Below are 21,636 nucleotides of genomic sequence, written 5' to 3'. Positions count from 1 at the left end.
GTGCGGAAACCAGGAGAACAAGGTACCTGCTATGTGGACTGCTGACAGAGGGTCCAGGCTGTGAGAGACTACATTTGCCCCGTGGCTGTTTGCAATGAACAGGGGGTAAAGAAAGAAGAATGTTCAGTCCAGGCAAATAAAGACAAGCTACTGATGAAACTAAATTAAAAGTGCAGCAAAGGAAACATAAAAAAAAAAAAAAATCAAATGAAGTGACCAATACCCATGAACCAAGGAAACTGGCTTTTCTTTGCACTTAGCTGAGTATGAAAATTATTGGACCATACATAGCAAACTCAAAAATAACAGTCTAGACATTATATTTATGAACAGTAGCTCTGGGTTTTAAAAAAAGTCTCTAGAAATTTAGTTCAAATAATTTGTAATATGAAATAGATGTTATCTCATTAGGTTGATATGGAAATATATATAGATTTAAAAATGCACATGCAGACAAATTAATATTCTCAAGGGAAAAAGGTCCAAGACCCTCCTTTGCCAAGTTTTTCCTCTCCACCCCACGATTTTGAAGGCCAAATAACTGTAGGGGCATTCTCGCAATCACAGCTATTTGCTGGATTTTTTAATGCAGTTAGATGTTTATAATTCTGATTGTAATTCTTTTGTATGAGTATTTATTTATTTAGCATCAGCATATTTGGCACTGAAAATCTAAACAGCATTACTTTAGTCTTCAAAATTGTGTGGGTGCAGAACCCAGAAGCTTGAAAACTAGATCCAAGAAATCATACAACTTAGTTATGAATTATGGAGAAAAAAAAAAAGTAAGTAGTCACATACATGAACAGTAACAAATTAGAGACAGACAAATCCTTATTAAAATATTGAGATGAAACCTATCATAATTCTACTTGCTCTCTAGACAAAGATTTATAGTAAAATACTTCTCCATTTCCTGTAATGGTCAGGCAACCTTCAGTTACATCTGTGATATCAAAGTTATTAGAAATTATTTAGGTTTAAATTTAAAAGACAAAAGCATTATCTTTGAAATAAAATGTTAAGGTTTATACTCTTTCTGTGGAAAAGCCAGTATTCCTTTACATTCTCATACTAGCATCTAAAAGGAAACTAGTGAATGTAAACAAAAATTAAAAAAGTAAATCAATTTCAAGAGCCATAAATTTATCAAGACAGAACTCAGAGGCTTTACAAAAAAGTGCAAATGGAAAAACAAAACAAAACAAAACCAATCTGATTGTCTTAAGAACTAAGGAAAAAAGCAAATTAATCAACAAATAGAATTGCAGAAAAAGACAAAATAATTGCAGTTCCAATTTGGGCTCAGAGTATGGAAGTGTTAAGTACTAGGCATGTATTGCTATATTTCTTGAATTTTGTGCCAGCGATGTAAATGGACAACTCCAGAGTTGCCACCATAGCCATTGATTAGGTCCTGCACAACTAGCTGGTTTGAATAATGTTTTGTGCCCTTCAGCTCTACTTAGCCATTCATCCAAAGTCTCAATAAGACCATCTGCAACCTGCGTCAGAAATGACAAAAAAACTTATTGAGATTCTTGATGAAGCAGCTCTGAAGAGAAGGCCAAACAAAAATGGAGGACTGATTATACCAGACAAGACCAGACTTTGGGGTGCTGCCATCACTAGAGCAAAATACAAGAGACACGACATGCCATACCATGGTAAACCAACCACACTGACAGCCCTGGTTTCAGATAGTATTTACCACTTCTGATTTCATGCAGGATGGGATATGCAGCAGGGTTGGGGAAAGCAGCTGTGTTTTGCTTTTGGTTTATGCTATTTCCTTTCCTAACAAGTGAGAAGAGGTGACTTCCAGCTGGCTAGAACTGCTGTAGATACCTATAGCTCCCACCCAAGAGGTGGAAGAAAATAAACTACATGAAATTACCGTTCTCTGTCTGCTTGGAGTGCTTCTTCCAGATACAGGACTCACTGAGCCTGATGTGTCTAATTCATCGGAAGACCATGAGGACAATTCCTAAAGTTCAGAAGGAACGGAGCTCAGAAATACAGCAACTAGCTGTACAGGTAAGCAAACTACAAAAATTACCCTGAGTGAAATTCCAGCAGAGTTACTTCCAAGGCAAATAAAATAAAGCAGCTAAATTTTGTTACCAAATTTTAAAAGATTAAGGCTTTACATGTTTTCTCTGTCAACCCTAAAGGAAAAGAAAAGCAAACAGCAGTTAAAACTTCCTTTGTTTAGGTGACACATCTTCCACCAAAGTCAATACAGGGGAAAAACCAGTTGTTCTTTACTGGCTGTGAATTACAAGAAGAGTTTGGTACTACCATGATTTTAATTAAACAGGTAGAAATCCTCAAGAAGGAGGGAAGAGCTGAGTTCTTGTGCTTTAAGCACTCTGCTAATCCAAGTCCTTTTAAAAAAGTGAACAAAAGGAGAACCTTGAAATCTTTACTCTGTCACTGCTGGCAAAGAGGTATGTGTAACTTCCTCTTAAACATCTGAGATACACAATAACTTGAAAAGATTTGGACTATAGCTTAAACCCTAAGAGGCACAAATAAGGGACTCCTTACTCTATTACAAAATTTATTTTATGTTTTTTTTTTTTTTTCTCTCTTTGACAGACTGTTTTTTAACTTCCTTTCCAGTGACAACTGACGTACTATAATTTTCAGTACTGCTACTGGAATAATTATCTCGTATACTTTTCCAGTTGACTGATTCAGTAATAGCAGGGTAAACATACCCAGAAGTTTAGTAATTATTGCTACATCAAATAGAAAAAAAATACTGAGTCAAACTCCCCCCCCCCCCAGTATCAGAAGAGATATTTGCATTCTGAAGTTTAAGATCACTTTATGATATTCATTACATGTTCCATCTTGATAAGCTCTGCAAAACACAGAAACAGAGCAGCCAATAGCAACGATTAAACGATTAGAGAAAGGCAGTTGAAACAGCAGGAAACGTGCTCAGTGAACAGAACAGAATAAAAATATGTGACTTACCAGCTGACTACTTGAAATGTCTAGAATTTTCTCTAGGTCTTTAATATGACGTGTAACCTCTTTCAAGAGGAGCTTCAGTCTGTTTCCAATGACATGTACCTTTTCTTTGGCTTCAAGACAATCCTTGCCTTCAGCATTGACTAGCAATTGGCAAGACATATCTTGCAGAGATGCCACCTTCAACTGAGACTCCAGCAGTTCACGTCTGATTTGCTGTTGCCAAGGCAAGCATCAAATTTTTTTTAATAGCAGTCAATAAAAAAAAAAAAAGCTAAAGAGTAGAACTCACAAAACTCAACATTTGAAATTAAAGAAATGGAAAAAGAAGAGAAGCAATACAAATTTCTCATCTGACAGGAAGATATATAGCAGCCTAGTAGTTGCCTGAGATTTAAAATCACATGTTGTGCTACTAAGGAAAGTGAGTGGTGTTCCCTGCTAAGGTATAGTCAGTCACTGATGCTGGTCCCACAGCTTTGTGTTAGCACACAATGTATAGTGCTAACCCTCACAAGAAAGAAATCTCATTAGATGTTTTTCTGGTGGTGTGTTTTGGGAGAGAAAAGGGTGATTATAGTCCTACCATCAGAAGTCTGTGATGATCCTGCAGTATTTCTGAGTCCAGGTTTGGGTTGATGGGCACAATCTCATTTTTCCTTCTGTCAATATTCTCCAACCAAAGCAGTAAACCATGGCACAGTTCATGGAAATCCTGCAAACGATGAATTATGTTTTTAAGATGGTAGCAAAATATTCCAGTCAAATTTGGGTTTATAATTTATCCTCTGATACATTCTACTAGCTAAATGAAATACCTTCCAAGAAGTATGCAATAGAATATTAAAATACAATTCCAGAGATGACAAATTTTGTAAATATTGGGCTGTAAATAGGTGTTTGAGGTAGCACAGGTGTATCCTTGAGAAAAACAGATGCCAAAGCTGTACTTTGGCTTTCACGAGCAAGTTTCAGATGGATCGTGAGCGCACCAGGTAACTGAATGGTTTATATTTTCAGTATGAATTTGAAATAGGCACAGTACAGACCTGGCACTGTACTAATGCATCCTGCAATGAGCTGCGCCAGTCTTCGATCATGCTGCACACGTGCTCCCAGCGCACGTTCATCTGAGACAGGCGCTCCTGGAGCTTCTTGCTCTCCTCGCTGTCAGACTGAGTGAACTCTGAGCTGCACAGATTGATGGATAAGATGATTGCTTTGCGGTTATCAATTGCTTTCTGCAGCTCCTTGATGATAAGACAAAGGGGAATAAAGAATGGAAATTGGTAAAATGTTACTTTCAGGGAAAAAAAAAAGAAAAAAGTAGAGAAGGCACAAGACTGTAATGATTTGTCATCAGCAGCTGCAGAAAGGTACCATGCTGTAACAGTCCCTTCACTCTGGATAACACACTTCTGGGCTCACTCTGTGACTGCAAATGTCCACTCTTTAACATCTACTAACATTTTACTGTGAGCATAAACAAGAGCAAGCCAATTAAACTTATACAGTCTTAAAAGCCTGAACTCAGAGTTGAGTTTTAAAGATCTGGCTCATGTTTCAAATATTTTAAAGACAAAGTAGGTCCAACAAAATTTAAAGATGTAATACAACTGTATTTTAGCTCACAATAAAACTTTTGCCCTCACTTCTCAGTTTTGCTGATAAACATGAAAAACAACTTATTTTCAAGTGGAAACTGCTGTCATCAGTATTTTAAAATAAAAGCTTTTACTGAGAGAAACAAAAACATACAAAGACTATAAAGAACTTAAATTTATAGAAGCACAACTTGCATGAAAACTCTTTTGTTTACACTGGAAGCCACAAAAGAAACCCTACCTCTTTTGGTTTGGAGGGTACTAATGGTCTTTCAAAGAGATGGTGAGATAAGAACAGAATACTTAAGAAATGCCCCATTTTCCACCTACTTTACAGCATTTAATTAAAAGCACGATGTCACAGTAACCTTTGCAGTACTTATGGCAGCTATATTTGGATTACAGTGAAGATTAGCATTGACATGCTTCACAAGGATCACTGCCGGAAACAGCCTTTACTATCTGTTCACCTCATCCCTGGCATGAAGCACAGTGCATTTTGACATTGGGTCCCATGTTTCTGTGCCCACTCTTGTAAGATACTAGTAACTGAATGTGAAGTTGTGGACCACCACACTTGCAGATCTTTATAGCTGTGAAATACACAACAGAGATGAAAAAGTAACCTTCAGATCTTGATGCACCTGAGATGACAGAAGAAGAAAAGGAACATTGCAAAGGGGCAACAGATTTTTATTGCACTGGTGACACTGGGTAGGTTACAACCCCTTTGTAATTAATGATATCAGGAGTTATCTGTACATTCTGAGATTACCACAGAATTACTATTCCAAAACTTCATTTGGATAGCCAGTAGTACATTTTCCTTCCAAAAAGTGATTCAGAAAATCACTTTCCCAGTTACTTTATCAGCAGCAGCCTGCTGTGTGGAGAAAACCAGCTGCAATTATTGGCAACCTCTTCAACATACCTGTTGTGCTCAGTCTTAGATGGCAACTCATGGAAAAGAGAAATAAAACTCACTTTTAGTTTTTTAATTCTGAGTTCAATAGTTTGAATGTCAGTGCTGAGATCAAGGCGGTGGAGCTTCTCCAGTTCCTCTTCAGTTTCCCCCAACCAAGCCCAGATGCTATTAAGGTCGGAGTTGAACTGCTGCCATTGCTGCAGGTTCTGCTTCATCCTCAGCTCCTTGCTTAGAGCTTGAGCCTGGATTAATTCCCATCTTTCAATTACACCTGAAATTACAAAAACCAAGTTCAACAAAAGCCAAAAAACCCACAAGGTACACATACACACTCAATTGCATAAATTGAATACTATTCAGGACAAAAATATGCTCCATAAAAAGCCTGAGCCACAAACACTAACCACTTCAAAAACTAAGCTAGATTGAAGAAAATTATGATGGAGAGAAAGAATGAAGAACCTGGATGATTCCAGTGAACAAGCAATTTTATTGCTTTCTAATGTCAGACTTCTATGAGCAGGATTAAGCTGATACATGCAGGTCTCTAAAACAGGCCATGTTGGCAAAGAAAGACACTTTAAATTACTAGACAAGTGCAAACCAGGAAAGAAATATTAATATATCTAACTAACCACATATTTATTATTTTCATTTCATGTAGTTGTGCCTATCACAGTTTAATGGTCACACCTCACTACATTTGCCTTAGCTACCGCTGATGCATTGGATAAACACCTGCACTAAAAAGAAATAAATTAGGGGCTATTTCTTCTTGCTAGTTATCTTGAAATGCTAAGGCAGAAGGACAAGTTGTATCATTCCATCAACTTAAAATTTACAAATAAAACCCCGCTACAAAACAAAGGAGACTATATGGGTAGCATATCTTGCCAAGCTAAGAAGGGAGATGATGCCTTTATAGTCTCTGGAAATTCATGTTCTCACAATCAAATACCTCTTATTCTAAAACTGATGTTTAAAATTAGTAAGGTGAATACTTCTATCAGGTGAAAATAAATTTCTTTACTCTAGGTAGATAATCTTAGAGGTGAAAGCTAATATTGGAAGAAACAAATGCTGACCTAGGTGTTTTGTACAGAATATAAGCAACCTTCTTAGTGAGAAATCTTACAACAAAAACCCATTGCATCCACAGGGACTTCCTGAGAGGCTTAGGGTTATGCCTCATGATATGAGGGGGTTCTTAAAATGGACTTGTATACCTAAACTCTTCTTAGGGCATACACAGGGTATACTTACTATTCATAATTATTCCTATTAAAATATGTTAAGCAGAAGATGATAACAGAAAGTGATATAAATATGTCAGCAAATAATACCAAGTGTTTGTTCAGAAAAGCTTTGCATGTTTGCTGTTTTCCATAATTGCTGTTCCTCAAAGGAGCTACGTGTTACTTACCAGCTGTTTGCGTTTCAGTACTGTTCATGTTAATGAGTCCTGAAAATTTTTCTTCTTCCTCCTTCAGTTTATATCCAAGCCTTCTTACTGAGTCTATGCTTCCACTGCATTCACCTAGCAGTTTCATCTGTGTTAAGAAACAAATGTTAACAAATGCTTTTCAATGTGCGCTGCACAGGACTAATTGTATGGACACTGAAAATTACAATGCAACTTCCAGAAATTTCCTAAAGTAAGTATAAGTGTGAAGAAAAGGATCTATTACTTTAACAATCTTTGCTGGTACTACAAGAAAAGTATATTCAGATGATAAAGGTCTAAAGGGTAAGTTATTTCTATACAACTTAGTACCATTATGCCAAATTGTTCTCGATGTCTTAGGTGCCATCTTTTCCAAATTTTAAGACACTATGGAAAAGACACTAGAAGACTGATAAAGAAAGTTAACATAAATATGGAAATATTACTATGCATCAAAGCAGCTAATTTTGAAGTTCTGTCCTTAATAAAATTATTTGAATGGCTTAGAGAGAGAGAGATTTATCTTTCAGAAAACCCCTCTGAGAAAGCTTTTTAATCAGGGATTCCATACATGCTGATATGATGCATGCTTATGATTTGTTAGCAAGATGAATACTGCACCTGAAGTTATAAAACCTGCTTTTAAAAGCAGAGGCATTTCAAACAAGGATATCATCATTAGATGGATAAAAGCATGTGTGAGAAAGTACTTCTAGACATCTGCAAAAATGTAATAGGAGATTAAATTCCTTAGTCATGTTCCTCTAATCTTATGCTATTGTAAACAGTTATAACATAAACACCAACAGCACGTAAGGGTTAAGGGTAGTAACCACCCAAGAGAGTCCGAGAAGCAGCTACAGCAAATTGCTCTGCTGAAGCAGCTGCATCTCCTTCGATGGCTAAGCTAAGCTAAGCTTGGAGTGCACATTTGACACACGCACATATCCTCTGTAAGTGGAATCCAGTTCTGGCCCTGTAGGTGTCTTGCTACGGATGATGTTTTCTGTTTGCTGTATCTGGAAGCGACTGGTGTCCAAGGCCTTGTCCAGCTGTCGGATATGTGCTTCCAGGGCACCTGGTTCACCTGTATCAAAACCAAAATAGAGGGACTGTCACCCCAACTTTTCCAAAGTTTTTGTTTTTTTTTTCCTTGCCCAGGCAGAATAGATATTAGGAATACTATTTAGATTAGATGGTGAAGGAGAAATGTGGCGGCAGTAGTATGAGTGGTACAATGTCAAAGCTAAGTGATAACTAGTTACGTTAGAGAGTGTTAGCAACCTTCAAAAGATGATATCAGTGAACAAGCTTACCAAAAGAATACATAGAATATAGAAGAGTCCAAGTTTAAAGTAGGTTTGCAAATTATTCTGAAGTGGCTTTTCCCCCATATTGAATGCCTTGTCTTTTTTTAAAGAGAAAGTTCTCTGAGTAGCACACTCTAAACTCACTGATTTTGGGAAACACCTTGCTCCCTTTCACAAACACTGTCAAATAAAATGCTGTAACCCAAATCTCCACTTGTATGATCTAAATCCACGCGAAAATTTAGTAGCTTCATTTCCCTTTGTATTATTTCTCCCCTCTAAAAAGCAGTAGAATTTGCATCTCCATGAAAAGATCTTATTTGTATACAATTTTAGAGACTACAAATGGCATAGAAGTGCTAAGTGATATTGTTATATTGTCAAAATCCAGAGATGACTGACATCTCAGAGGCCTGCAGCAAGTAGTTCATGCCTGCTTTGGGCAACCACACTAAGCAGCAAAATTTATAGCATTTTTCCAATTACGTACTTGACAAAGACCATGCTTAACATATCTGCAAGATGATATTAGTCATTCAAGCTATTGGGAACGAATATCAATGTTTTTGAAGCAGGACTAACTTGTACTTTCCTTATAGGGGTCAGATGAATTCTGTGATATAAACTGGCTACAGACAATTCTAATGGGAAGCTGGCTGTGGCCTAGAGGACCGCGCTAGATTCTTCTTATCCATGTTCTATCACTATGTCTGATTTCCATCTGTTTACAAAGACAGTTTGAATTTATTCATAAAGACACAATTAAAAACATGAATAGAGAAAGAGAGCCTTCTATCCACCTAATTACAGAAAGCGGAGCCTCTTGGATGATTAATCTTTTTTCATATAAAATACAACCTCACCCCAAATGGACAGGACAGAGTGCTCAACATCGCTTTTCACTCATTAAAAAAATTTTCATGGGTCAGAAAACTAAACACATTTTTTCCATAAGTGCTGCTATTACTTATACCCTTAATCAATAATATTATTTCACTAATTTGGGGGGTAAATAAAAATGTATGGTGAACCTGAGGCTTGTGTCACAGACACTAAGATTTTAATTGTTTGCTTTTGCAAAGAAGTCATTACTTAAAAAGCGGGAAACTGTGAAATCATGAGAAAATATATGTGCAAATGCATCTATTTCCTCCAAGAGAGTCAGCAAACAAATGAGACAGAAGGTTTAGTCTTCTGCAATGAGAAAAGAAAATAATTGTCTAAGGTATGAGACTAAGATAAAGACAGTACCTCGACTTGACATTTTGATCACATAAAACAACTAACCTTAAAGTTTATATTTGTGTGCTGATGTGGCTGCATTAAAAAAAAAAATAAATGCAAACCTGAAAAAATAGGTATTGTTCTACATTTTTTCCTTCTGCCTTAAGATGTAACAATGTATTAAGTACAGCTGATGGACACCACAGGAAAAAGACCAATCAGATCTGTTTAGCTTACTTAGCCAAGGTGGGAGAGCTAATACTTCAGACATCGTTGTTTCATCCATGCCCCCAGTTGTACCTTTAAGTGCAGTAGTAAAGCAGGAGGTTACTTCTAAGTTAATATGCCAATGCTGCTATGTAAGAAATATTTATCTTGTAAGTTGTGAGAAAATAGCAGATGATAGGAGAAGAGAAAGAAGTTACGCTTGCACGTTGTGGTTTTTGCATCTGGCTAAGCTTAGTCTTTTATGATGCCTACCAGAGATATTTTTGAGGGCGTTTTCTGTGAGTGTTACATAGGCCTCTAGAGTTTCAGGGATCTCAACGTCTGAAAAAATAAAAGCACAATCTGAATTGATGGCTCAGCAATGGCCGTCTCCTTACAGCAGGAGTCCTTTTCACGGGATGGATTAAATAAATTGTTCCAATAGCAAACATTCTCTCTGGAGAAGGAAAAAGATGAAGACTGAAACACAGGGAGGCTGCTACAAAGTCTCTTAAGACCCAGGCAAACCTGACTGTTTCCAGAGCAATGACCTGGAACGCAAAAGACAGCCACAAGATCAGAGTAAAATACACTGGTACGTCTTATCCCACAACTAGCTTCATTGGGGCACCCCCACTTGTTAAGATTTGTAAGACAAAGCACAAACATTTAGAAAGGATTTCCAGCTTCACTGGAGAACAAGACCAAAGATCCTACCTCAGGCTAAACACTCATTTGCTGGAGTCTTGCCTGCATCAGGGCAGACTTAGGATTTACTTAAACACTTGATGATTTTCTCTGCAGGTCTCTCCCACAGCATTTCTTCATTAGTTTGTTCTGCACTTTTTGCCATATCCAGTATGGTTTCTTCTAGTCAGAATAACTTAGGACACAGAGCTGTTACAGATGACATATCCCATCTGGCAGGCCTCACGCACAGATACACAGCCAATTCCCTGCCATATCATATACGCCTCTGCCATTTTCCAAGGCTGTCGTCATCCAGGAATCTCCATCACTAAGGCCAGAGGACCACTGGGATCACTTAGGAAACACTATTTAAAGTCACCAGGGACTATTTAAAGTACTTTTCCATGAGAATCTTGGCCACATAATCACACATGTAACATCTGCCTTTTTTTTACTCGGAGAAAACAGAGCACTCAGTCCACCACTGTACCTGCTATGCCAGCTGCTCCTCTCAGGTAGAAGTCCTTTTCTTGTCCTCTGTCTTCTTCTGAGTGCAGTGCCCGTGAAACAGCTGTCTCCAGGTCCCTGCTAAGGTCGTAGTCATGATCCCACTCCAGGGGGATGGAGTCCACGCTCGCAGGGGTATCTCGCCCCGATCGCTCACTCCTCAGCGGCTGGGAAAGAGGCAGCGAAAGGTTGGAAGAAGGGTGCGGGGAGAGAACGCTGTCCGCAGATTTGTCATGCCAGCGTATGTCAGAGAGATCTGCTGATTCATCCAGATCCACCTCTCTGTCAGAGAGGTCGTGCTCGTCATCTGTTAGCTAGAAGCATAATGCAAACAGAAGCCATCAATGAAACGTGCAGAGGCAGTGCATGGTCAGCCTGGGTCAGTGAGACAAAGCAGCATTAGGTGACAGGCACACTGGTGGGGTTTTCATTTTGCTCTTTCCCTTAATTATTTTTAAGTTGTACTAAAAAGCCGCCATAACAAAGGAGATCAAAGTGCAAGCTCATTTTAATTACTTGAGGCACATAAAGTCTCACTTAAAGCAAGTATCTCCAGAATTTTACTGATGTTACTTCAATGCAAATATTAATTTAGAAAAACCTCTGGAATCAAGTAATAGAAGGAATAAGTGATCTTTATCGTATTTCTCTCACTATGTTATTTAATATTTTGAAATCCCTGGATTTTGTTCCTTTCATTAAGTAGGACTTCAGCTACCAAATTTTTTTCCTTTCACTTTCTCCTTTTGTTTCCTTTTTTTGCCTTTGAGCTTGTGTTAAATTCTGGAGACAAATTTCTGTCTCTTCTGAGGAGAAAACTTTTCATTCCATTTTTTGGAAAAAAACAACTCACTAAGCTGCCAGTCAAACTATGTGACAGTGCAGAGAGATGTTCTTATGACCAGTACCACAGTGCTACTCCCATCTCTAATTTGCATGGATTTTCATGATGATTTACAGAAATCCCAGTTTGCTCTCTGAACAGGACACAAATAGCATGTAATGGAAGGGAGGCGGATGGTCAGGGTTGCAACAAAATTTAACCACTGGACTTTTGGAAAGTTACTTAGGTTTCAATTCAATATCTTTCCTCACTCTCACACTTGTAAAATGGCAATGAACCAAACAAGTAAAAATATATGTAAGTATACACACAGGAAGGCGGATAAGTTTCTTGTGATAGCGCTCCACACGCCCGAAGACCTCTTGGCAGTAACGACGCAGCTCATCTAGCTCTTCTTCAATCACAGCTGCATCCAGGGGCTCACTTTTCTCAATGAGCTGCTCACCTTGCACAATTATCTGCTCAATTTTGTTGTTGTTCAGGGAAATTTCTTGCTGGAAAGCCTGTGTAAAAGAAAAGCTCTTGCCTTAACAATAAAATCAACATGACAACAGTCTGGGTAATTAAAGATGTGAGTCTTAAAGAGTTTTTCAGAAAGAATGGTGTGGGTAACAAACAGGGATTGTGCCAAATACTCTTGTTATGAGCAACAATGAGCAATTAAATTAAATTTAGCATTCCACAGTCTTTCAAGCCAAAACCAGTGATACTTCATGGTTTACCATCTCATTCCTTACTTGTTGCATTTGGAAAGAAAACTCTTCTCTAAACAAGCCATGTCAATGACCAAATGTCTAGAATGAGCACAGATACTAAACCTAGCACAGTGGATTTTTGGATAATGTGACATTTGGTATTGTTCTCTCCAGATAAGGAGTTTTCTGATGCAGAAATGGTTGAGAAATGTAGTAATTATTAGATATAAGCAATAATGGAGACCTTACATAAATATTTTTTATTAATATTTCCTATTTTGATGAGGGAAAGTATGCTATCGCCCCTAGTTTTTCTTTTTTAATTTTTCACAAATCAGAGGTCTTTTATTTTGACAGAAAAGCACATATTGGAATCTGACATAACTCATAACTTTTGAGGCTGAAGTCTCCGCCTGCAAGTTAAGGAACCACATGAGGCAGCATTTCTGCATAATGTTTCTTGAAATTCTTTTCCCACCATGCATGGGTTTTTCCCCTGCTTCTTTCATCCCTCCTTCTGTAACTACCCAATCATTCTTTACCTTAAGTTGCTTTATCTTTGCTTGGACATCACACTCTGAGAAATGCTCGATGTTGGTCAGCTGCAGGTCCATCTCTGTTAGCCATACCAGGATGTTGTCACGTGCTGTTTCAAACTCTTCCCGCTGGCCAATAAAATGCTGGAGGGTGGAAAATTGAGTGGCATGTAATGACCAGAAACATGAAAACCCCCAGCAATAGTAGGGAAGTGAATTTCATCCCCATCAAACCAAATTTAAACTCAGTACACCTTCTTTCCTATATGCTTTCTAAGGTTCCTTTTTAAGTAACACCATCTCAAGCTGCAATTAGCTGACCTATGAAAGCTATCTTCTGTGAGGAAGATGGTGTTTGATGTTACCAAGCATCTGCCTACAGTCTTTAGACTAAGTGAACTGATGAGCTTCCTTTCTCTTCCAAAGGTAGAAACCCACTCAAAAACACTGTGCAAATGCATTAAACTGAAAGCTGCTCAAGTACCCTTGATGTGCAACTAGAGTAGTGAAATTGAAATCTTAAAAATGGAGAAATACTTTTAGCCTGCGCAGGATGGAGGTAACTCGCTTTTGTAGATTGTCCCATCTCTGGTTCCCCTCATGAACCATCTGCTTGAGGCTGCCATTGGAGTCAGTGCGGTTCTCCCGTGCCAGGCGCCGATACTGCTTATTGATCAGCTCCAGCTGAGTCAGGCTTTCATGCACTTGTCTCTGGAAAGCCTAAAGCAGCATGAACAAAAGATACCTTCAGAATTTTGATACTGAAAATGGGACACATATATAGATCTCTTGCTTTATTTTGACCCTTCTTCTGCACTCTGACTTACGTAAGCCAATAAATTCCACTAGCTGGAGACATCTCCTGAGGGACACCCTATAGAGATGCTGTCTTCTGATTAAAAAAAGCTAAACCAAAAAACCAAAAACCCCTCCAAAAAATCCCTCAAAAAAGTTTATAGAACTGACATGGTTCACTGAAAGAGAAATTGCAACATGAATATCCATTGCAAAGGCAAAAGTGCAAAAAAACTGGCTTATCTTTCTGCAAAATTATGTGCTTTCGTATTTGAGAACAGAAGTACAAACAATGAACATGAAACTCTTTAAAAAAAAAAGGAACAGAAATCCAAGATTCCTGTGGCTTCATTGTATTTCTTTTCACATACTGAACTTGCTGAAATGCAAATTCAAATTGAAGTGATTTGAGCAATTGTTTATTCTGAAACACAATACTAAATGAGACATCTCTTTAGTATACTGGTGTGCAAGTAAGTTTTATCTTAAAATATTCACAGAAAAGAAAATGTCACAAATATCCATGCCAGCTTATGTCTGGGCAAATGTTTGCACCACGTATTTTTGGTGCTTGCTCTGCTGTTACATGAGCCACAGAGACACAGCTGAGGTGCACAGGTGACAGTCCATGGCTTTTATGCTGTGACTAGCAATCATGAAACTTGGAGGAAGCACCTTGTAAAGAAATTACTGAATTAATACTACTATTACCACTACTATGACCACCACCAGAACATTTTTCCAAAAATCTACTTGTTTTTATCTTGTCACATCACCAAAATAGAAAAGCAGTCAAAGCAAGACCTAAGAACCTAGACTACACCAGCTCTCTCTTGAATACAAGTAGGGTTTGGATTCCACTGTAGTTCTCCAAATTTGCCGTCTCATATTCCTCACAATGCAATAAAACAGACAATCTCTTCCAAAACTAGACACCTCCCTTAATGAGGACTGTAGAACTGGGATAGGTAATATACTTGTGTAGAGAAAGTTTAATCAAACATGTGAGTTTTCTACATAAAAAGATATACACTTCATACTGTACCATTCAAAGCTAGAAATTAAATAAGCACATTTCTGCTGTAATACCAGAGAAAGAAGTAAAGGAACTGGCTGGAAAAAGGACCAAATTCTGTAGAGTCCTCTCAACATAATTATTCTCTTCTTTGAAAGACCATCAAACTGGGTAGAGGACACCCAAAAAAGAGCAATAGCACTTGGAGCTACGGTTAAATGATCAGTAGAACTGAATTAATTTACAACTGCACAAGTATTCCTATATTGGAGGTACAATTCTGACTGTATTTACTAGAGTCATGAAATCTAAGCGTGCAATTGTTGTTTCACCTGTTACCAAGCCTTGTGCAGCACAAGAACAGCTGTTTATTTGCCTCCCATTTTTTCCTCTCGGCTACACAAGAATTCATCTGTTGCATTCCCTCCTGTAACCTCTTTTCATTTCTCCACAAACTACTGGAGAGGAAGGAGTTTGGTTTGTATAGTGAAGTCAGTGAGAGCCATCTCTGACATCTATGCTGAAGAACTGAAAGGTTCCTATATGGTCTGATGAGCTCTTTTTGTTATGTGTTGTTGTGTTTTTTAATTAAAGTGCAGATATGGAGAAGAAAATAAAATTAGAAAAAATGCCTAGTTAAAGCAGAAACCTGCTTCTGTTAGTATTTTTAAGTGGCTGACTTCATACTGAATTCACAGTAAAGCTATTGAATGCCACTGGATTTGAATACTACCTTCCTACTGTTTGGTAGGCAAAGAAATCAGGTGCTCAGGAGAAAAAGGATAAAAAAAAAAAAAAAAAGAAGGAAAAAAGAGAAAGAACCAAAATACAGGGAAAGGAAGATTTTTGAGAGGCTACACTGTTCTCTTTGCATCTTGTTCCTGCTGACACTATAGACAGTAAAAAATCCACAGGTCTGCTGCAGAGGAAAGATTACCATAACAGCTGAGGTTCAATGAAATAGACTTTGGGCAAAGTCAATTCAGCTGTAAAAATCAAAGAGTCAATACACTTGTGGTATGGCTTCTCATACAGAGAGACACTAAATAGGAGATTTAAATCCTGATCACCACATAAAGGGACAATGGGAAAGATGTCTGAGGCAGAGTATTTGTGACCAGGAAGCAATTCACATTTCTATACTATGGCAATCTACCTGGCCATAATGAAGTCTGTGTAAAACCAAAACCTGGCCAGTACATTCATAAATGTCAATGCCAATTATAGAACACAGTACTTCACAGTTTTGATTTAACTGTTAAACCAAAACCTATCAATTGTGCTTAGACATTGTTTAAAATTTGCATTTCTTCTTCACAGCAAATACTTTACAGTGTCTGTTTACTGAATTGCCTAAGTAATTTGTTCTCTTTCTTCTCTCCCAGCTTGATATACTCTGCAAATATGAATCCAAGCAAAAGATTTTCCTCTGTGACTCACCAGGCAATGTGTGTGTATGCTTTACACACAGGTTTACAATCCCTTGTAACTATGAGACAAGCCCTCCCACTGCAGTGGACACAACAGAGTCATTTAACACGCTCCTAAGCACCGACCAAAGGGACATCTTGTCAGTTTTTAAGCATGCTTAATTTTTTTAAATCACAGGGGACACCATGTGGACATACAACAATATTTGCATGAACATGAATTTCATGTATAAGAATCCAAAGTTGGGATATTCTGCATCATACCAGTGCTTCAGAGAGCTGGCTTCAGAGAGTTATGGAAAAAAGAGGAGGGATAAAATCAAAGCAAAAGCTAGAACATACAGCATGCATTTGAAGAGTTACTTGGTGAAGAGAGACTTAGGAAGGCTCTGGAACAATGACTGACTAGACATTAAAAAAGCTGCAGAAATAAAAAAAGGTGAGGCATCTAGCTTTTGTGAACAGTGGAGGCACTTCCAGTTGCCACCTTCCACTGCCATTTCATCTTAGCAACCTGCCACTGAAGACAGCTACAAAATCATCAACTCCACTTTATTAATACAGCATCTGCTGTAACTTGGTTATAGGATGGAAGAACACCAGCTGGCTGCTGCAATGTGATCAGTAGGTATTGAATTTCAACCACTATAAATCACCTCAAATTTCTTCAGCTCTTCCTTAGCAACAGTGTAAAGCACACCAGAGGAGCTTGGGAAAGCAGCTGTCCTCTCAGAGGCTTTTAGCCACTCTTCAAATCTAGAGTAGTCATCCAAAAATTTTTGCCATAGCCGCCAGGTCTCTTCAATTCTGCAACAGATAACGGAAAATTAGGGAATGCTTGGACTGATGGCCAGTTGACCGACAGAACTTGAACCTGTCATCTGCAACAGCAAACTAGCACTGCACTAGACAATAACTAATAATCTAACTCTGCCAGCCAGACTGTTCAACAGACCACAGGGAAGGCTGGCTCGTTCCAGACTAAGATAGAATAAGATGAAGGCTTTTTTTTTTTTTTTTTAATGCATCTAATTTTGGAATCAGTATTTAAAAAAGTTTTATGTTTGTAATAGAAGCTCTAAAAAGCTGAGCACACACTAAATAACTTCTGAAATGCAGTGCCAGTGACATCAGCAAAGTTGCTCTGTAATACAAATAACTGTTTCTAGTACAATAAAGATCCTAAATACTGATAGCTCAGTTAACTTACCAGTACAAATCCACTAAAGCATAATGTGTACATTCTAAGAAAGTAAAAAGGAGTTCCATGCAGTTCTGAATTGATGTGTTGGACACAAAGTTACGAAAGCCATGCACGTTCATAGACAATGTGGAAGACAGAACTTATAAATGTAGTTATAAGTAGAACTTTTAACATAGAACTTATAGATATATACTTCAAGATATATAATTCAAGAATTTCCATGGCAATTGTATAAAATTACTTAACGTATGAATCTGTGGATATAGATTCAAACCTACAAGCAATAAATGTTTTGCATAAAATAAAGAAATCCACATTAGTAAACACATTAAGACTATCCCACAAAATTAAAGATCATAAAAAGTTCAATTCAGCATTTTGAAACATCAAGTTGTTCCTAGTTTTTATATGACTGTATGAACATATCATAAATAAGCTTCATAACTTAAAAAGTTTAAGAAAATATCTTAAATACAGGAGTTTAAATCTGTTAACATGTCTCATTACTAAGTCAGCACACAGTACACAGCATAGCCCCACATCATTAACCTACATCATTACTGCTGTTGAAATCAACAAACTATGCTGTGTGGGAATAGAAAACAATGAACCTTCTGGATATGATTGTCTAAGCATGTGCAGTTACCCAGATTACACCCAAGAATCCTGGGTGTTGTGGCCCTCATTTGCTCAGCACAGCTAATGTGGACAGGTGAAGAAATTCCATGTACATGCTCAGTCCTAAAAATTCTTCCAAATGAACAAAATCAGACATAAGAGAAACTGCTGAGGAACACTAGCTACATATAAACCCTAGTATCTGGAATAACTTTCCACCCATTCAGTAACTAGCTTCCCATCAATCTCGGTAGTTCTTGTGTCAATTTAAGTATTACAACCTCTCTTTTTCATGTTTTCTAAATCTCAGAGTCATTGCTATCATCTAAACTTTCTCTAGCTTCTCTCTCATCGTAACTGTGAAGTACGGGAAATAATAAATCATTCTATTGAATGACTTGTGAGTGAAATTTGAAGATTATCTGTACTTTGTATAAAGGCATGTGCAACCCGAAATTTCACTTTTTTCATAGAGGCATAGCAGATATTGGATTCTACTCAGTGCTTGATCTTTTTCTAAACCTTACACTCTTGTATTTCTGCCTGTGGAAGGAAAGACTAATCTGTAGGTGTTTTAGACTTACTTAAGTCGCCTTTCCATTGACATTGCACAGATATTTCTCCACCTCCTATCCAAATTGCGTGTAGCCTGCTGGATAGAGTCACATTCTGCTTCTGTGGCACAAGCATCACAGTCATGAAGAAGTACTTCACACAGATTGAGAACAGATGCCACGCCAGTGCTGTGTTTCTCTATGTCCCTCTGGAGTTCCTGCAGGTGAAGAGATTAGTTCTTAAGAGAAATTGTAAAACATACATCCATGCTAATGTATTTATCTTCCACTTACTTAAAACAAGAAAAAAGCTTGCAAACATAAGAAAAACATCCAGTAATACCATCTGAGAGTGCATCTACGCAAATGGTGATGCAATGTTATCAATGAGGCCAGGAGAATCTGGCAGCATGCACAGCTCTCCCAGAGACTACGTACACCAAACCATTAACTGGGACAAACTGCCAGAGCTTTGCATGCTCAGCTGAGCATCTTTCACACACATTTAATCAACATCACCAATAAATGGTAAAATTATTCTCAGCCTTTCCCATTATCACAGAGAATGTAAAGCAGAAGTTAGTAAGAGAAGTGTGACAAGGAAATACATTCTTATGTACTGCAGGGATTTGGTGGAGGGACCCTTCATGAACATGTTGCAGGCGAGATAGCTCCAAAGCGGCATGTTTGACAAGGAGATTGGCAATAGCACATGTTGAACAGTGCATGTGTAGGAGATTTTTCTTCCTTCAAGTTTCCAGTTCTATAATATTTTCACTGGAGATGGAAAATGAAAATTCCAGACACCTAAGGAAAAATGCACTCACATCGTCTTAGAACTTACTACACGTGATCAGTATTATATTTCCTGGTGGTTTCTTGGTTTCAATGATTTGTTCTACACTGATGATAATGTTTCCTCTAGAATTAATATTTCACCTTAGTTTTGATCTCCTGATTTAAGTTAAGACAAACCACAAAAGTGATTAATTGGCTGTTGCTGTTGGATCAATGAAATGAAAAGAAACTCTGCTTTTGTCAACACTTGTAATAAATCAGAATATTACATGGAAAAAATTAGTATGGACAATAATAAAGCCAAGACAACCTAATTCCAATTGTGACAAAGAAATACTAGTATAACTACATCAGAAAGTGCTATATTGCATCTAGAATACTAGGTTCAATTCTGATTCAGATGAAGGAAGGAACCAATAGGAGAATTAGAGATGTGGAGGTTTATGTAGGAAAATATGGCAGCTTGAGGATAAGTAGAGATAAACTGCTCTATAATTTTGCAATTGAAGTAAACTGTGGCATTCAAAGGGAAATACAGTGTCAATATACTGTGCCTACACATATTTAAAGGTCTAACTGAAATGAACTTTTCTTAAAGATAGCAACATGACATGGGAAATGAGATCTAAATGCTGAATTAAAATACTCAAGAAATGGGAAATAGATCAAGGTGGACCTTTTTTTTTGTTGTTGTTTTTGTTTGTAAAAACTGGGGTTTCACTTAAGTAATCTAGTTCATCTTCTCAACTAGAAAGTTATTTTGTGAACATCTACTTGAGAACATCAAGTGGAAAATCACAATCTTTTCTTCCTTGGCAATGGCCCTCTCACTTCACTTGCCTGAAAAATACTTTCACTGTGATGTCAAAGTGTTTATTTTTCTTTCTATCTGCCCTGAAATATTATAGAAAGGTGGATACTATATTCAGATGTCATACTTTATGAAACACACACTCCAGACAGCTATGAGACTTGAGGTTAAGTAAGTTCAGGTAACATGATCGCCTTTCTAATGTTGTGGAGTAAAGCAGTAGTGAGAACTGTGGGTCCTGAGCATTCCTAAGAATTACACTTTTTTTATTCACCTACAGAACATTTCCACAAGCAATGCCTATTTCTTCTCCACAGTCTAATATTTATTTCCCAGATTTCAAAATTTATTATGTTTATTAGAGAACATTAAGCCTTTGGGTTAGTTCACAAAGGAGTGTCACTTTTATGCACTGCTGTCACCTATACAAAACCTCTTTTTTTTACTTTATTTGCCCAGAAGCAAACATCACCTTTCCACACTTCAAGAGATTGAAGATTGAGAAAATAAATAAACAAGTATCCTTTAAATTAAGTTCATTACCCCACGAAAACACTGCATTGAAGATACACTACCTGCCCCAGGATATTCAGATTCAACTGCATTTTTAATTTCACTAGAGACCAGCAATCTGCAAAGCTAATGCTTGGCTAAAGCAGATGCTGAAAAGTAGATAATGGAATTTCATAAATGGAATTTGTCCCTCCTCTTTCACAACACAACGTTTTTTAACCTGATTTTGCATATGAACAACTGGGAAGACAACATGACCTCAGTGGAAGGTCAGACATGGAAAAGAACACAAAGTCACTAGGAGAAGAGAGAAGGAACAAAGTATTTAGAGAGGAGGTAGCCTTCTGAGGTGTGGTGGATAGTGATATAGCCTCCAACTAATAAAAATACTGGTTGCCATGCATTGGAAGTGGATAGGTTTTTAAAATTATTATTATTATTATTATAACCATATCTTGTACCATTATCAAATCATCACTGTATTTCCAAATATGGCATCCTCCCATTGTAAGATTCACTTCTATTTCTCCCCTTTAGAGTTCAGATTAAACCACTCTCACTTCTACAGAACGTCACTGCCTGCTGTCACCACAAGAAAACAGTGGAAGGCAGAGATATACCAGTCTCTGTGCCCAAAATAAAACCCCCAAGAAGTGGCTGTAACAAACTATGGGATATCTGCACACAGGGATTCTAGTACATAATCTCAACTGTCTACCTTGTTGATAGCAATGTTTAGCCCTTCCCAGCACTTTATTGTGTCAGAAACACCATTCATTAGTGACACTTCTGTGCTATAAATTATTATCCCTATGTAAATTCCATATAAAATATTAATAAGTAATTCTGAACAGAGAACTAGCAAATCGGTTGAGGAGCTGGAAGAATCTCTGAGGGAGTACTTGGCTGTCAGTTTTACCCTCAGCTTAA

At 37.6% G+C, this 21,636-nt stretch overlaps 1 protein-coding gene across 16 annotated transcripts in view; it reads right to left on the bottom strand.

Annotated features, from left to right (window-relative positions):
• Positions 1-21,636, bottom strand: part of SYNE1 (spectrin repeat containing nuclear envelope protein 1) — a 290,444-nt gene that overhangs the window by 7,118 nt on the left and 261,690 nt on the right. For 13 of the 16 annotated variants that reach the window (XM_088052487.1, XM_088052491.1, XM_088052493.1 and 10 more), the window contains 15 exons: positions 18,615-18,802; positions 16,865-17,015; positions 13,506-13,688; positions 12,975-13,112; positions 12,049-12,240; positions 10,877-11,207; positions 9,970-10,038; positions 7,900-8,042; positions 6,935-7,061; positions 5,571-5,782; positions 4,032-4,232; positions 3,569-3,697; positions 2,986-3,198; positions 1,898-1,987; positions 27-85 (listed from right to left, as the gene is read on the bottom strand). In XM_088052487.1, the coding sequence (XP_087908613.1) occupies positions 27-85; positions 1,898-1,987; positions 2,986-3,198; positions 3,569-3,697; positions 4,032-4,232; positions 5,571-5,782; positions 6,935-7,061; positions 7,900-8,042; positions 9,970-10,038; positions 10,877-11,207; positions 12,049-12,240; positions 12,975-13,112; positions 13,506-13,688; positions 16,865-17,015; positions 18,615-18,802 (2,426 nt within the window). The remainder of the gene's footprint in view (positions 1-26; positions 86-1,897; positions 1,988-2,985; positions 3,199-3,568; positions 3,698-4,031; positions 4,233-5,570; positions 5,783-6,934; positions 7,062-7,899; positions 8,043-9,969; positions 10,039-10,876; positions 11,208-12,048; positions 12,241-12,974; positions 13,113-13,505; positions 13,689-16,864; positions 17,016-18,614; positions 18,803-21,636) is intronic. The other 3 variants (XM_088052496.1, XM_088052498.1, XM_088052500.1) reach the window with 2 other exon arrangements.

This window comes from Pseudopodoces humilis, chromosome 3 (assembly GCF_049639895.1).
Source record: "Pseudopodoces humilis isolate 2021_Gansu_Grassland_sample_001 chromosome 3, ASM4963989v1, whole genome shotgun sequence".
Lineage (NCBI taxonomy): Eukaryota > Metazoa > Chordata > Aves > Passeriformes > Paridae > Pseudopodoces > Pseudopodoces humilis.
The sequence above is the reverse complement of the archived record's forward strand: the minus strand, read 5'-3'. Positions and strand labels throughout refer to the sequence as shown.